Source organism: Bubalus bubalis, chromosome 3, assembly GCF_019923935.1.
Source record: "Bubalus bubalis isolate 160015118507 breed Murrah chromosome 3, NDDB_SH_1, whole genome shotgun sequence".
NCBI classification, from domain to species: Eukaryota; Metazoa; Chordata; class Mammalia; order Artiodactyla; family Bovidae; genus Bubalus; species Bubalus bubalis.
The window spans coordinates 40,329,455-40,342,940 of NC_059159.1; the positions used below are offsets into that span (position 1 = coordinate 40,329,455).

Sequence of the window (13,486 nt, forward strand, 5' to 3'; positions counted from 1 at the left end):
TGAACAAACTGATCTAAGTCAGATTCAACGTTGTTACCAAAAATGGAGCAAGAGGGATGAAATGTAAAACCAAGACAAGGAGATTGTAGGGCAATTCAAGCAGAAAGACATAACTAAAGAGTTAAGAAGCAGTTAGAGGGTATTCATTATACACTCCAGAGGGTTGCCAGAGACAAAACATAGGAATGAAGAGGGAGGGGGAGAAAATTTTCTGCAATGTATTTCCTCACCACGTCTTTTATTTTTGACGGTTCATTGACTAACTCCTCCTTGACAACAAAGGGTTAAATACCCTGCCCTCGAATTCCCATCACAGAGCATCACAAGAGCTTGGGTTCTTGTCTACCTCAGGGCAACTTGTTGAGCTCCTAGCGGTTGGCTTTCCCCTCTGCCCAACCCCTGATACATTAGTGAGCCTTCAATAAATGATGGCTGAATTAACGACTGAACGCATGAACAAAAGACTGACTGACTCGGAGCTAATACTGCACGTCAAGTCTAAATACAGAAGCCTAGACATAGAGTAAACTGCAAATTTCCACGTGCATGAGTGTTCAGTCGTGTCTGACTCCTGTAGCCCGTCAGGCTTCTCTGACTATGGGATTCTCCAGGTAAGAATACTGGAGCGCGTTGCCATATCCTCCTCCAGCGGATCTTCCCAACCGAGGGATCAAACCCGTGTCTCCTGCCAATCCTGCACTAGCAGGCGGATTCTTTACCACTGAGCCACCTGGGCAGCCCCAAATTTCGACAAATTTATTAAAATTCTGGAAGCTTGGGTTTCCAGTGGCCCCAGGCGAGTCGCAAAGTTGCTTCCCCGGTAGCTCTGACAGTAAAGAATCTGCCTGCAATACAGGAGGCCGGCTTCGATCCCTGGGTCACGAAGAGCCCCTGGAGAAGGGAATGGCAACCCACTCCAGTATTCTTGCCTGGAGAATCCCATGAACAGAAGTGCCTGGCGGGTTACAGTCCGTGGAGTTTAAAAGAAATCGACACAGCAGAGCAACTAACACTTTCACTTTCAGGCCAGTCGCAGCTGAGGCCCTAGAAACTGTTCTAAAAAAGCGGAAGGAAGGGCTTGCAGCCATTCCGACCACACCCCCTCGCGCTCAATACTTCCGTCCTTGGTCCCGCCCCTTCCTGCCCATATTCCAACTCTAATTGGTGAGTTCGCCAAACCGCCTGAGTACTTTGGCGCCTATTGGGCCAACCGTTGAACCTGGGTTGCATACTTCCTGGCTTTGGGAACGCGGAGCGGACGTAGGCTTGCCGCCATTGCCTTGCTGAAAAGCGGCCGCCTGTGTGAGGGGCTGTAGGGGTGCGTGGCGGACTGTAAGGGCCAGGCTGCGGGAGGCGAGGTTAGGTTGGGGCTGAGCGGCCAGACGGACTGGGCCGGCGCACTCTGAGCGAGGCGGAACTGCAGGCGGGGGGTTTCGACGTGTTTCTGCGGCCCCTCTTGAGGGCCTGGGCCCTGTTCGTTAATTTTTTTTCTTCTGCTGCTTCCCAGATTCTCCGGGCATGGCCGGAGTATTTCCTTACCGAGGGCCGGGTAACCCGGTGCCTGGCCCTCTAGCCCCGCTGCCAGACTACATGTCGGAGGAGAAGCTGCAGGAGAAAGGTGAAGAAAGCGGGTAGTAGAGGCGCCTGGGGGCGGGTGTGCCAGTGTGCGCGTGCGCGCAGCGAGTTTGACCCCTTCCCCTGTTTTGTTAGGTGTCAAAACATTAGGTGTTAGTGCACTTAGTAGCCGCTATTTATTTTTTCATCTAATCGAGTCTCTGAAACCATCCTTTTTTTTTAAGTGCCTATTACTTGTAGGCATTGATCCAGACAATGGGAATACAATAGTGATGCAGACAAAACCCCTTCCCTTACAGGGTTTAAATTGCAAAGAGACATAGTTAAAAAAAAAAAAAAGGTTTCATTAGTTGTACCAAAAATACTAGGCAATGATAAATGGCTGGCAAAAATTTAAAAAAGGAAAGCAGAGCAAGTTCACAAGAGAATTGGCAGGGAGTGTTCCTTCTGGATGCCCACCCTCTGTCACGCATCCAGACAAAAACTCAGTTTAGGGTGAGAGGTGGGGAGAGATGAAGCAAATGATGTGCAGGTCTTTAAACTGAGGTGTCTTTGCAGCCCGAAAATGGCAACAATTGCAGGCTAAGCGCTATGCCGAAAAGCGGAAGTTTGGATTTGTGGATGCGCAGAAGGAAGACATGCCTCCAGAACATGTCAGGAAGATCATCCGAGATCATGGAGACATGACCAACAGGAAGTTTCGGCATGATAAAAGGGTGTACTTGGGGTAAGACCATCCTGGAATTATTTCATTTGGCATTTGGTCCCTTTTCCTTCTCCCTGTCTCTTAGGTTTCAGTCCTGGAGAACTGCTGTCATTTGGGGACTTTTAATGTTCTCAGACAGCTCATCTGGGTGGTTATCCATTTTAAATAAAGTTCATTTGTGTCATTTGTTGTTCAGTCACTCAGTCGTGACCCCATGGACTGCAGCACACCAGGCTTCCCTGTCCATCACCAACTTTCAGAGATTGCTCAAACTCACGTCCATTGAGTCGGTGATGCCATCCAACCATCTCATCCTCTGTCATCTCTTTCTCCTGCCATCAATTTTTCTTAGCATCAGGGTCTTTTCTAATGAGTCCGTTCTTCACATCAGGTGATCAGAGTCCTGGAGTTTCAGCTTCAGCACCAATGAATATTCAGGACTGATTTCCTTTAGGATTGACTGGTTGGATCTCCTTGCAGTCCAAGGGACTCACAAGAGTCTTCTCCAGCACCACAGTTCAAAAGCATCAATTCTTCGGCGCTCAGCTTTCTTTATGGTCCAACTCTCACATCCATACATGACTACTGGAAAAACTATAGCTTTGACTAGACGGACCTTTGTTGGCAAAGTAATGTCTCTGCTTTTTAATATGCTGTCTAGGTTGGTCATAGCTTTTCTTCCAAGGAGCAAGCGTCTTTTAATTTCATGGCTGCAGTCACCATCTGCAGTGATTTTGGAGCCCAAGGAAATAAAGTCTCTCACTGTTTCCACTGTTTCCCCATCTATTCGCCATGAAGTGATGGGACTGGATGCTGTGATCTTAGTTTTCTGAATGTTGAGCTTTAAGCCAACTTTTTCACTCTCCTCTTTCACTTTCATCAAGAGGCTTATTAGTTCTTCTTTGTTTTCTGCCATAAGGGTGGTATTATTTGCATATCTGAGGTTATTGATATTTCTCCTGGCAATGTTGATTCTATTTGTTGTTAAATTCCACATATAGGGATGTCATACAGTATTTCTCCTTTGTCTGACTTCACTCAGTGTGATAATCTCTAGGCCCATCTGTATTGCTACAAATGCATTATTTCCTTTTTTATAGCTGAGTGATATTCCATTGTACTAATGTATGTGTTCATTATGATGTGCATATCATATTGAAATATACATACATAGCATACTGAAAGATGATGCTGTGAAAGTGCTGCACTCAATATGTCAGCAAATTTGAAAAACTCAGCAGTGGCCACAGGACTGGAAAAGGTCGGTTTTCATTCCAATCCCAAAGAAAGGCAGTGCCAAAGAATGCTCAAACTACCACACAATTGCACTCATCTCACACGCTAGTAAAGTAATGCTCAAAATTCTCCAAGCCAGTCTTCAGCAATGTGTGAACCATGAACTTCCCGATGTTCAAGCTGGTTTTAGAAAAGGCAGAGGAACCAGAGATCAAATTGCCAACATCCACTGGATCATGGAAAAAGCAAGAGAGTTCCAGAAAAATATCTCTTTCTGTTTTATTGACTATGCCAAAGCCTTTGACTGTGTGGATCACCACAAACTGGAAAATTCTGAAAGAGATGGGCATACCAGACCACCTGACCTGCCTCTTGAGAAACCTGTATGCAGGTCAGGAAGCAACAGTTAGAACTGGACATGGAACAACAGACTGGTTCCAAATAGGAAAAGGAGTACGTCAAGGTTGTATACTGTCACCCTGCTTATTTAACTTATATGCAGAGTATATCATGAGAAACGCTGGGCTGGATGAAGCCGAAGCTGGAATCAAGATTGCTGTGAGAAATATCAATAACCTCAGATATGCAGATGATACCACCCTTATGGCAGAAAGTGAAGAGGAACTAAAAAGCCTCTTGATGAAAGTGAAAGAGGAAAGTGAAAAAGTTGGCTTAAAGCTCAACATTCAGAAAACGAACATCATGGCATCTGATCCCATCACTTCATGGGAAATAGATGGGGAAACAGTGGAAACAGTATCAGACTATTTTTTGGGGCTCTAAAATCACTGCAAATGGTGACTGCAGCCACGAAATTAAAAGACGCTTACTCCTTGGAAAGACAGTTATGACCAACCTAGATAGCATATTCAAAAACAGAGACATTACTCTGCCAACAAAGGTCCGTCTAGTCAAGGCTATGGTTTTTCCAGTGGTCATGTATGGATGTGAGAGTTGGACTGTGAAGAAAGCTGAGCGCCGAAGAATTGATGCTTTTGAACTGTGGTGTTGGAGAAGACTCTTGAGAGTCCCTTGGACTGCAAGGAGATCCAACCAGTCCATTCTAAAGGAGATCAGTCCTGGGTGTTCTTTGGGAGGAATGATGCTAAAGCTGAAACTCCTGTACTTTGGGCACCTGATGCAAAGAGCTGACTCATTGGAAAAGACTCTGATGCTGAGAGAGATTGGGGGCAGGAGAAGGGGACGACAGAGGATGAGATGGCTGGATGGCCTCACCAACTCGATGGAAGTGAGTTTGAGTGAACTTAGGGAGTTGGTGATGGACAGGGAGGCCTGGCGTGCTGCGATTCATGGGGTTGCAAAGAGTCGGACACGACTGAGCGACTGAACTGGACTGAATGTATATGTACTGTATCTTTTTTATCCATTCATCTGTTGATCTGCATTCAGGTTGTTTTCATGTTCTGGCTGTTGTAAGTAGTACTGTAGTGAACATTGGAGTTCATGTTTGTTTTCAAATTATGGTTTTCTCTGTATATATGCCCAGGAGTAGGATTGCTGGCTCATACGGTAGCTCTGTTTTTTAGTTATTTAAGGGACCTCCATATTGTTCTCCTTAGTGACTGTAACAATTTATGTACTATCAACAATGTAAGATGTTCTCAGTTATGTTCTTTGTTATGTTTTTTTTCCCTGATCTGGGCCTGGAGTTTTTAATTTGTCCTGTTGATACTATGATGAGACATCTTTATCTTTGAGTGAATTAAAGCCCAGAGCAGGACACCTGTACATTCTTGCTGCCTGTAATTCCTAAGTGACAAGAATCTTCAGGTTTGAGGGAAGTTACGTCCTAAGGTCTTTGTGTCCTTTTGTTTTCCCAAGGTGGGTGAGTACAGGTATAAATACCTTAGCAGATCCTTTTTCATTTTTACACAAAAGTGTTAGCCATTTAATGAACTAGTCCAAGACAGCAATGGAAGTTGTGTTTATTTCAAAAGTATTTGAGAACTGTGCTAGGTGCCAGGAATATAGCAATGATCAGGAAGGAACAGTCTTTCTGGAGCTTATGGCCTACTGACATAACAGACAAATGATTAAAATAAAATGTGAATATTTTCTTATTTAGGCTCAGACGGTAAAGCGTCTGCCTATAGTGCGGGAGACCTGGGTTTGATCCCTGGGTCAGGAAGATCCTCTGGAGAAGGAAATGGCAACCCACTCCAGTACTCTTGCCTGGAAAATCCCATGGATGGAGGAGCATAGTAGGCTACAGTCCATGGGGTCGCAAAGAGTTGCACACGACTGAGCGACTTCACTTCACAGAGAGAATAGAATATAAGATAGCCTAAAACCTGTTTTTAGGGAAATAGCTGGTGATTTAGAGGGACTGAAACCCAGTATTGTGGGACAGTGATGTTTAAGACAAAAAAGTGGCACTGTTGGAGGTGGGGAGGCAGAGTTCCTGGTCACAGAGGGCCTGTGTACTATATTTAGGAGTTAGACTGTAAGGCCTGTTTTCTGTGGAATGTGATACTGTGATACCTTGTTGCTTCTCTGCGTGGCTTAGGTAGCAGAACACCTTGTCATTTCTTATCATCTCTCTTCCTGTTGTTACAGTGCCCTCAAGTACATGCCACATGCAGTCCTCAAGCTCCTGGAGAACATGCCTATGCCTTGGGAGCAGATTCGGGATGTGCCTGTGCTGTACCACATCACCGGAGCCATTTCCTTTGTCAATGAGATCCCCTGGGTCATTGAACCTGTCTACATCTCCCAGTGGGGGTGAGAGGGGCTGGAATGTGGGGTGGTGGTGGCGGTTGAGGGGACATTATGTAGAAACTGTTGCGTGACATTGTCGACTTCCAGGTCAATGTGGATTATGATGCGTCGGGAAAAAAGAGACAGGAGGCATTTCAAGAGGATGCGTTTCCCCCCTTTTGATGATGAGGAGCCACCTTTGGACTATGCTGACAATATTCTAGATGTTGAGCCACTGGAAGCCATTCAGCTAGAGCTGGACCCTGAGGAGGATGCCCCTGTGTTGGACTGGTTCTATGACCACCAGCCATTAAGGGATAGCCGGAAGTGAGTGATAGTTGGAGTTACCATTCCTGTGAGGGTTTGGAACTCCAGAGGGGGACCTGGGAGACCAGTAGGTAGCATGCCCTGGCTAGCTGGTACACCTATTTGAACTTACATGGGCCTCTCTTTTTTCCCTAGGTATGTAAATGGTTCCACTTACCAGCGCTGGCAGTTCACATTGCCTATGATGTCCACTCTCTACCGCCTGGCCAATCAGCTCTTGACAGACTTGGTTGATGACAATTACTTCTATCTGTTTGATCTGAAGGCCTTTTTTACATCCAAGGCACTTAATATGGCCATTCCTGGAGGCCCCAAATTTGAGCCTCTTGTCCGAGACATCAACCTACAGTAAGTTGGAGAGAGTAGAGTGTTTTTAAGTTAAATAAATTTGAAATGTATTTTTTAATTGAAGGAGAATTGCTTTACAGAATTTTGTTGGTTTCTGCCCAACATCAACATGAAGCAGCCATTGTAAAATCTAATCTTCATCCTTTAGATCCCATTATAGTTTCCAGACTGCCCAACTCAGCTGCTCACCCTTGATTCTGTGCCCTAGGGATGAAGACTGGAATGAATTCAATGACATCAACAAGATCATCATCCGGCAGCCTATCCGCACTGAGTACAAGATTGCGTTTCCTTACCTGTACAACAACCTGCCACACCATGTCCACCTCACCTGGTGAGAGAGCTGGAGCCCAGCTGGGCGAGAGGGGTGGCTGGCGTTTCCAGTGGGCCGGGGGGAGCACCTTGGCTGACTCTTGTTTCATTTCAGGTACCACACTCCTAATGTTGTGTTCATCAAAACTGAGGATCCTGATCTGCCAGCTTTCTACTTTGATCCTTTGATTAACCCAATTTCCCATAGACACTCCGTCAAGGTGAGAGGAAGGGACATTCTCAGCTCTTCAAGAGAAATTTCCTGACTGGGCAGAAGCATGACTAGATAAAAGTTCAGCTAGAGGGAGACATGATTTCCATCCTTAAGTATTCCCCTCGAGCTGTAACGGGAACTGTAATGTGAGAGTTTGGCACTTGGCTCAAACCAAGTTATTGATATTATCTTGGTTTCTGTGATTACCCATCTGGGCTTTATTGTTTCTTCTCTGGAACTCTAATCTTATTCTGGTCTGTTTCCAGAAAAATTGTTTATTTTTCAAAATATTTTATTTATTTGGCTGCACCAGGCCTTAGTTGTGGCATGCGGGATCTAGTTCTCTGGTCAGGGATCACACCTGTGTCCCTTGCATTGGAAGTGCAAAGTCTTATCCACTGGATAAGTTTCTCCAGTGTGTTTTTAAATCCTTTTTTTGAGCTGTAATTCACTACACACAATTCACCCATTTAAAGTGTATGATTCGGTGGTTTTAGTTTATTCACAGAGCTGTGTAACCATCACCACAGTTATTAGGACATTTTCGTTTCCTCAGAGAGAAACCCTGAACCCATGGTAGTCACTGTCTATTTCTCTTGAATTTTCCATGTCTACGCAATTGCTAATCTGCTTTCTGTCTCTATAGATTTGCCTGTTTTGGACATGTCGTATAAATAGTGTTGTACAGTATGTAGTCTTTTGTGGCTGGCTTCTTATATTTGGCACAGTGTTTTTGGTGTTGATTCATGTTCCTTCATGTTCTTAACATAAACAGATCTCCTTCCCCAGGCCCAGTTTTTGGAGCTTGGACAGGAGGTGGTTGCATGTTTAGCTCTCCCTGGTGTTGGGGGCTCCTCTGGGAGGCCTTTGGTGGAGAGCCAGTTGGGGTGAGAGGAGTGCTGCTTACTCGCCCAGTTGGCCCTGCCCTGTTCTCTGCTCCCTTGGCCTCCTTTGCCCTCGTTCTTCAGGGCTTCTCTTGTCAGGCAGCCCAGTTTCCATAGCAGATGTAGCCACTGTGTTTGGCCCCAGAGAGTTTCTCTCTCATCCCAGGTCTCTGTGCAGTTCAGCAGGAGCTAAACCCTTGGGGGTTCTTCTTTCAGAGCCAGGAACCATTGCCAGATGACGATGAGGAGTTTGAGCTCCCAGAGTTTGTGGAGCCCTTTCTGAAGGACACACCCCTCTACACAGACAATACAGCCAATGGCATCGCCCTGCTCTGGGCCCCCCGGCCCTTCAACCTACGCTCTGGTCGCACTCGCCGGGCCCTAGACATCCCCCTTGTCAAGAACTGGTAAGGCTTTACCTGGGGAGAGTAGCAGATGTATAGGATTAAAGACTCCAGCTGGGTGGGCGTACAGCCTTTAGCAGGGCAGCTGGAGGGCGAGGTGGGCCAAGCTCTAATGGGTGTGTTTTTTCAGGTATCGGGAGCACTGTCCTGCTGGGCAGCCTGTGAAAGTGAGGGTCTCCTACCAAAAGCTGCTTAAGTACTATGTGCTCAATGCCCTGAAGCACCGGCCCCCGAAAGCCCAGAAGAAGAGGTGAGGTGCCCTGGGGCCCCTGCTCAGCCTTCTTCTGTTCCAGAGATGATCAGGAGGCTCACTCTCACTCCTTATTCCCATCCCAGGTATCTATTCCGATCCTTCAAAGCCACCAAATTCTTCCAGTCTACCAAGCTGGATTGGGTGGAGGTGGGGCTACAGGTTTGCCGCCAGGGCTACAACATGCTCAACCTTCTCATTCACCGTAAGAACCTCAACTATCTGCACCTGGATTACAACTTCAACCTTAAACCTGTTAAGACACTCACCACCAAGGTACTTGCATTGGACCTTAAGGGGGACGGTCCTGGGCTGAGGGACGGGCTGGTTTTGCCCTGGCCTCTTGGGAAGGTGTGTATCCAGTCCAGAGCATTGCTGACTAATGTTGTTTTTGTCCTTGGCATTTTTTCCAGGAAAGAAAGAAATCTCGTTTTGGAAATGCTTTCCATTTGTGTCGAGAAGTTCTGCGTCTAACTAAGCTGGTGGTGGACAGTCATGTGCAGTATCGGTTGGGCAATGTGGATGCCTTCCAGGTGAGGCTAGGAATCCCCAGTCCCTGCCCCCTGTAGGGAAGCTGGGTGAAGCTTGGGCTGATCATGGAACTGGCTCTAGCTTAAAGCCTGTTGGGGCCACTGTGTTGCAGCTGGCAGATGGGTTGCAGTATATCTTCGCCCACGTGGGGCAGCTGACGGGCATGTACCGCTACAAATACAAGCTGATGCGGCAGATTCGTATGTGCAAGGACCTGAAGCACCTTATCTATTATCGCTTTAACACGGTAAGACCCTGCCCTTGTGCATTCATATTCTCAGATCCATCTTAATCTGTACATCGGTCAGGGCTCTTTCCAAGGGCCTATTTGGAGAGAGGTTCTGAGTGTTATTACTGCTGTCCTGTAGATCTCAACACTTCTCCCCAGAGCCCATCTTTAGTTCTAAATAGAAAATCTCAGTTGCTGGTTTCCTCATTTACTCCATTTTAAATATTGAGATCTTAAAAGGGTTTTCTCTTTTATCCCCCCTTTATTGCCATACCTGTGCTCTTTGCTCCACTTCTGCCCAGTGTTCTGTTGTTGTCTGAATGAATTACTAACTTGTGTTCTTGACTTTTGCTTGGGATCCTAGGGTCCTGTAGGGAAGGGCCCTGGCTGTGGTTTCTGGGCTGCTGGCTGGCGGGTCTGGCTGTTTTTCATGCGTGGCATCACCCCTTTGCTGGAGCGATGGCTGGGCAACCTCCTGGCCCGGCAGTTTGAAGGTGAGTGGTTTTCTCCATGTCTGACTTCTCTCATTCAAGAATAGGCCATGTGTGCTCCTGATCCTTCCCTTGTCCTTGTTTGAGATTGAGCATCCCTTCCTGTCGGATCACCTCTAAGGCCCAGTACCTAATGAGTCTGACCTAGTATTCTCTTTTCTTGGGCTTCATTGTGGGGCCTTAAGGCCAGCGAGCATCTACAGGATGGAAATGCCTCAGAAGCATCGTTGTGAATCTTTTCAGACGTATTGTGTCTTGCATGTGCTGGGCTTTATTCATACTTTCTGATTTCACTGTAACCGTGGTTATCAACGGATATGAAAGTAGAAACTTTAGTAGGAACAACAAATCTTGCTTTTAACCACTTTCACTTCTAGGCCGACACTCAAAGGGGGTGGCCAAGACGGTAACAAAGCAGCGAGTGGAGTCACATTTTGACCTTGAGCTTCGGGCCGCTGTGATGCATGACATCCTGGACATGATGCCTGAGGGGATCAAGCAGAACAAGGCCCGGACGATCCTGCAGCACCTCAGTGAGGCCTGGCGCTGCTGGAAGGCCAACATTCCCTGGAAGGTGGGGAGGTCTCCCCGGCTCATAGAGGGGCCTGGGTATTACCAGTCCTGGACTGCTTTAGCCCCCTGTCGCTTTTTCATCGTGCCTTTTGTACTTTCAGGTCCCTGGGCTGCCAACACCGATAGAGAATATGATTCTTCGGTACGTGAAGGCCAAGGCTGACTGGTGGACCAACACCGCCCACTACAACCGAGAACGCATCCGCCGCGGGGCCACCGTAGACAAGACTGTGTGCAAAAAGAACCTGGGCCGCCTGACTCGGCTCTACCTGAAGGCAGAACAGGAGCGGCAGCACAACTACCTAAAGGTTAGATGGAGTAGGCTGGGCTAGGGGCGTGGGGGTGAGCAGGAGGGCAGACTGCAGGGTTGGGACCATGCCTGGCCCTGGTGGGATGAGGCTGCAGTGGGAAGCTGATTCTCATATCCACCTTGCAGGACGGTCCTTACATCACAGCAGAGGAAGCGGTGGCGGTGTATACCACTACTGTGCATTGGCTGGAAAGCCGTAGATTCTCGCCCATCCCCTTCCCCCCGCTCTCCTACAAGCATGACACCAAGTTGCTGATCTTGGCTTTGGAGCGGCTCAAGGAAGCTTACAGGTGAGGAGTAGAGACGACAGGTCCCTGTAGGGAGGTGATGGACACAGAGTGGCATCATCTTTAGAGTCCAGAGAAGGCCTTTCTGGGGATGGCTTCCTCTTGGTTTTCCCATTCACACTTTTTAAATTTGTTTTTTGGCTGCACTGGGTCTTCATTGTTGCCCTTGGGCCTTCTCTTGTTGCAGCAAACAGGGGCTACTCTACTTGCAGTGTGTGGGTTTCTCATTGCGGTGGTTTCTTTTGTGGAGCATGCGCTCTGGAGCTCGGGCTCAGAAGTTAACAGTGCATGGGTTTAGTTTACCCCCACGGCATGTGACATATTCCTGGCCAGGCCAGGGATTGAACCCATGTCCCCTGCTTTGGCAGGTGGATTCCTAATCATTGGACCACCAGGGAAGTTCCCTCATTCACCTTTTCTTCTGCCTTGTCAGTGTGAAGTCTCGATTAAACCAGTCTCAGAGGGAGGAGCTAGGTCTGATCGAGCAGGCCTATGACAACCCCCATGAGGCACTGTCCCGCATCAAGCGTCACCTCCTTACACAGAGAGCCTTTAAAGAAGTGAGTGAGATACCCCACACGTTTTCTTTTGGCTGTGTGATTCATTCATGGCACCCAGGGTGTTTGGTGGGTTGGTGTGAGCCAGCTTCCTTGTCCCACAGGTGGGCATTGAGTTCATGGACCTCTATAGCCACCTTGTGCCAGTGTATGATGTGGAGCCACTGGAGAAGATCACTGATGCCTACCTGGACCAGTACCTGTGGTACGAAGCTGACAAGCGCCGCCTGTTCCCACCCTGGATCAAGCCTGCAGACACAGAACCACCTCCTCTGCTTGTTTACAAATGGTGCCAAGGTAAAACTTTTCTGGGGCTGCCTCTAAGGAAGGCAGATACCTTAATTTCTACCTTGAAATTCTCATCCAGATAGCATAATTAGTTTACTCTCTTGATGCCTGGTACCAAAGAAATGGTGTTGATGTTACACTGAGCAGTTTGACTCTGCTAGCAATCCAAGTGAATGAATGGAGTGGTCGTATGATCTGGATAGGAGTGTAATGGCTCTGTAGGCACTAGTCCTAAAAGAGAACTTCTGACCTGCCAGAGCTTTGTGTTTCTTTCCCCCCTCAGGCATCAATAACCTGCAGGATGTGTGGGAGACAAGCGAGGGCGAGTGCAATGTCATGCTGGAGTCACGATTTGAGAAGATGTATGAGAAGATTGACTTGACCTTGCTCAATAGGCTGCTGCGTCTCATCGTTGACCACAATATAGCTGACTACATGACAGCCAAGAACAACGTTGTTATCAATTACAAGGTGTGTCTTGGGGCAGGGTGGCAAGGAATTGGGGGGAGTGGGGGGTGGTCTGGCCCACTGTGTTTGGATTTCCGTGGCAGGGGGAAGGCAGAAGAGGATGGGCCCTGAAAACCCCGGGATTTTGCTGTGGTTAAGAATTGTCTTTCTTTCTAGGACATGAACCATACAAATTCATACGGGATCATCAGAGGCCTGCAGTTTGCCTCTTTCATTGTACAGTACTATGGCCTGGTGATGGACTTGCTTGTATTGGGGTTGCACCGAGCCAGTGAGATGGCCGGGCCACCTCAGATGCCAAATGATTTTCTCAGTTTCCAAGACATAGCCACCGAGGCTGCCCACCCCATCCGTCTCTTCTGCAGATACATTGATCGCATCCATATTTTCTTCAGGTGAGGGCTTGCCTGGAGTCTTATCGTGTTGAGGTCCTTGCCCAACTTCTGAAGCAGCTATTGTACCTTAGTTGACTTGCTGCTGGGTTGGCGCTCTGAAATGGGATGAAGTCCTGTGAGTAGCCTGGGGATTGGGAGTGGCCTCCACCTGTGGAGCCATAGGCCTCATGAGATCCCAGTGTCCTTGGGCCTCAGCCACTCACCTTGCTCTGTAGGTTCACAGCAGATGAGGCTCGGGACCTGATCCAGCGTTACCTGACAGAGCACCCTGACCCCAACAACGAAAACATCGTTGGCTACAATAACAAGAAGTGCTGGCCCCGAGACGCCCGCATGCGCCTCATGAAGCATGATGTCAACCTGTGAGTCTAAGCTGGGGCTGT

The 13,486-nt window shown here is 47.8% G+C and overlaps 1 protein-coding gene across 1 annotated transcript in view; it reads left to right on the plus strand.

The window, feature by feature from the left end:
- The first annotated feature begins 1,163 nt into the window (after positions 1-1,163).
- Positions 1,164-13,486, plus strand: part of PRPF8 (pre-mRNA processing factor 8) — a 32,399-nt gene continuing 20,076 nt past the window's right edge. Inside the window, exons 1-22 of the mRNA XM_006079765.4 lie at positions 1,164-1,318; positions 1,508-1,618; positions 2,134-2,302; positions 6,095-6,259; positions 6,344-6,562; positions 6,698-6,910; positions 7,119-7,244; positions 7,338-7,443; positions 8,537-8,727; positions 8,855-8,974; positions 9,061-9,250; positions 9,388-9,507; positions 9,618-9,752; positions 10,099-10,228; positions 10,603-10,799; positions 10,900-11,106; positions 11,235-11,398; positions 11,829-11,955; positions 12,057-12,249; positions 12,524-12,711; positions 12,865-13,103; positions 13,319-13,465. Of these exons, the coding sequence (XP_006079827.1) occupies positions 1,519-1,618; positions 2,134-2,302; positions 6,095-6,259; positions 6,344-6,562; positions 6,698-6,910; positions 7,119-7,244; positions 7,338-7,443; positions 8,537-8,727; positions 8,855-8,974; positions 9,061-9,250; positions 9,388-9,507; positions 9,618-9,752; positions 10,099-10,228; positions 10,603-10,799; positions 10,900-11,106; positions 11,235-11,398; positions 11,829-11,955; positions 12,057-12,249; positions 12,524-12,711; positions 12,865-13,103; positions 13,319-13,465 (3,446 nt within the window). The 5' untranslated portion in view covers positions 1,164-1,318; positions 1,508-1,518. The remainder of the gene's footprint in view (positions 1,319-1,507; positions 1,619-2,133; positions 2,303-6,094; positions 6,260-6,343; positions 6,563-6,697; positions 6,911-7,118; positions 7,245-7,337; positions 7,444-8,536; positions 8,728-8,854; positions 8,975-9,060; positions 9,251-9,387; positions 9,508-9,617; positions 9,753-10,098; positions 10,229-10,602; positions 10,800-10,899; positions 11,107-11,234; positions 11,399-11,828; positions 11,956-12,056; positions 12,250-12,523; positions 12,712-12,864; positions 13,104-13,318; positions 13,466-13,486) is intronic.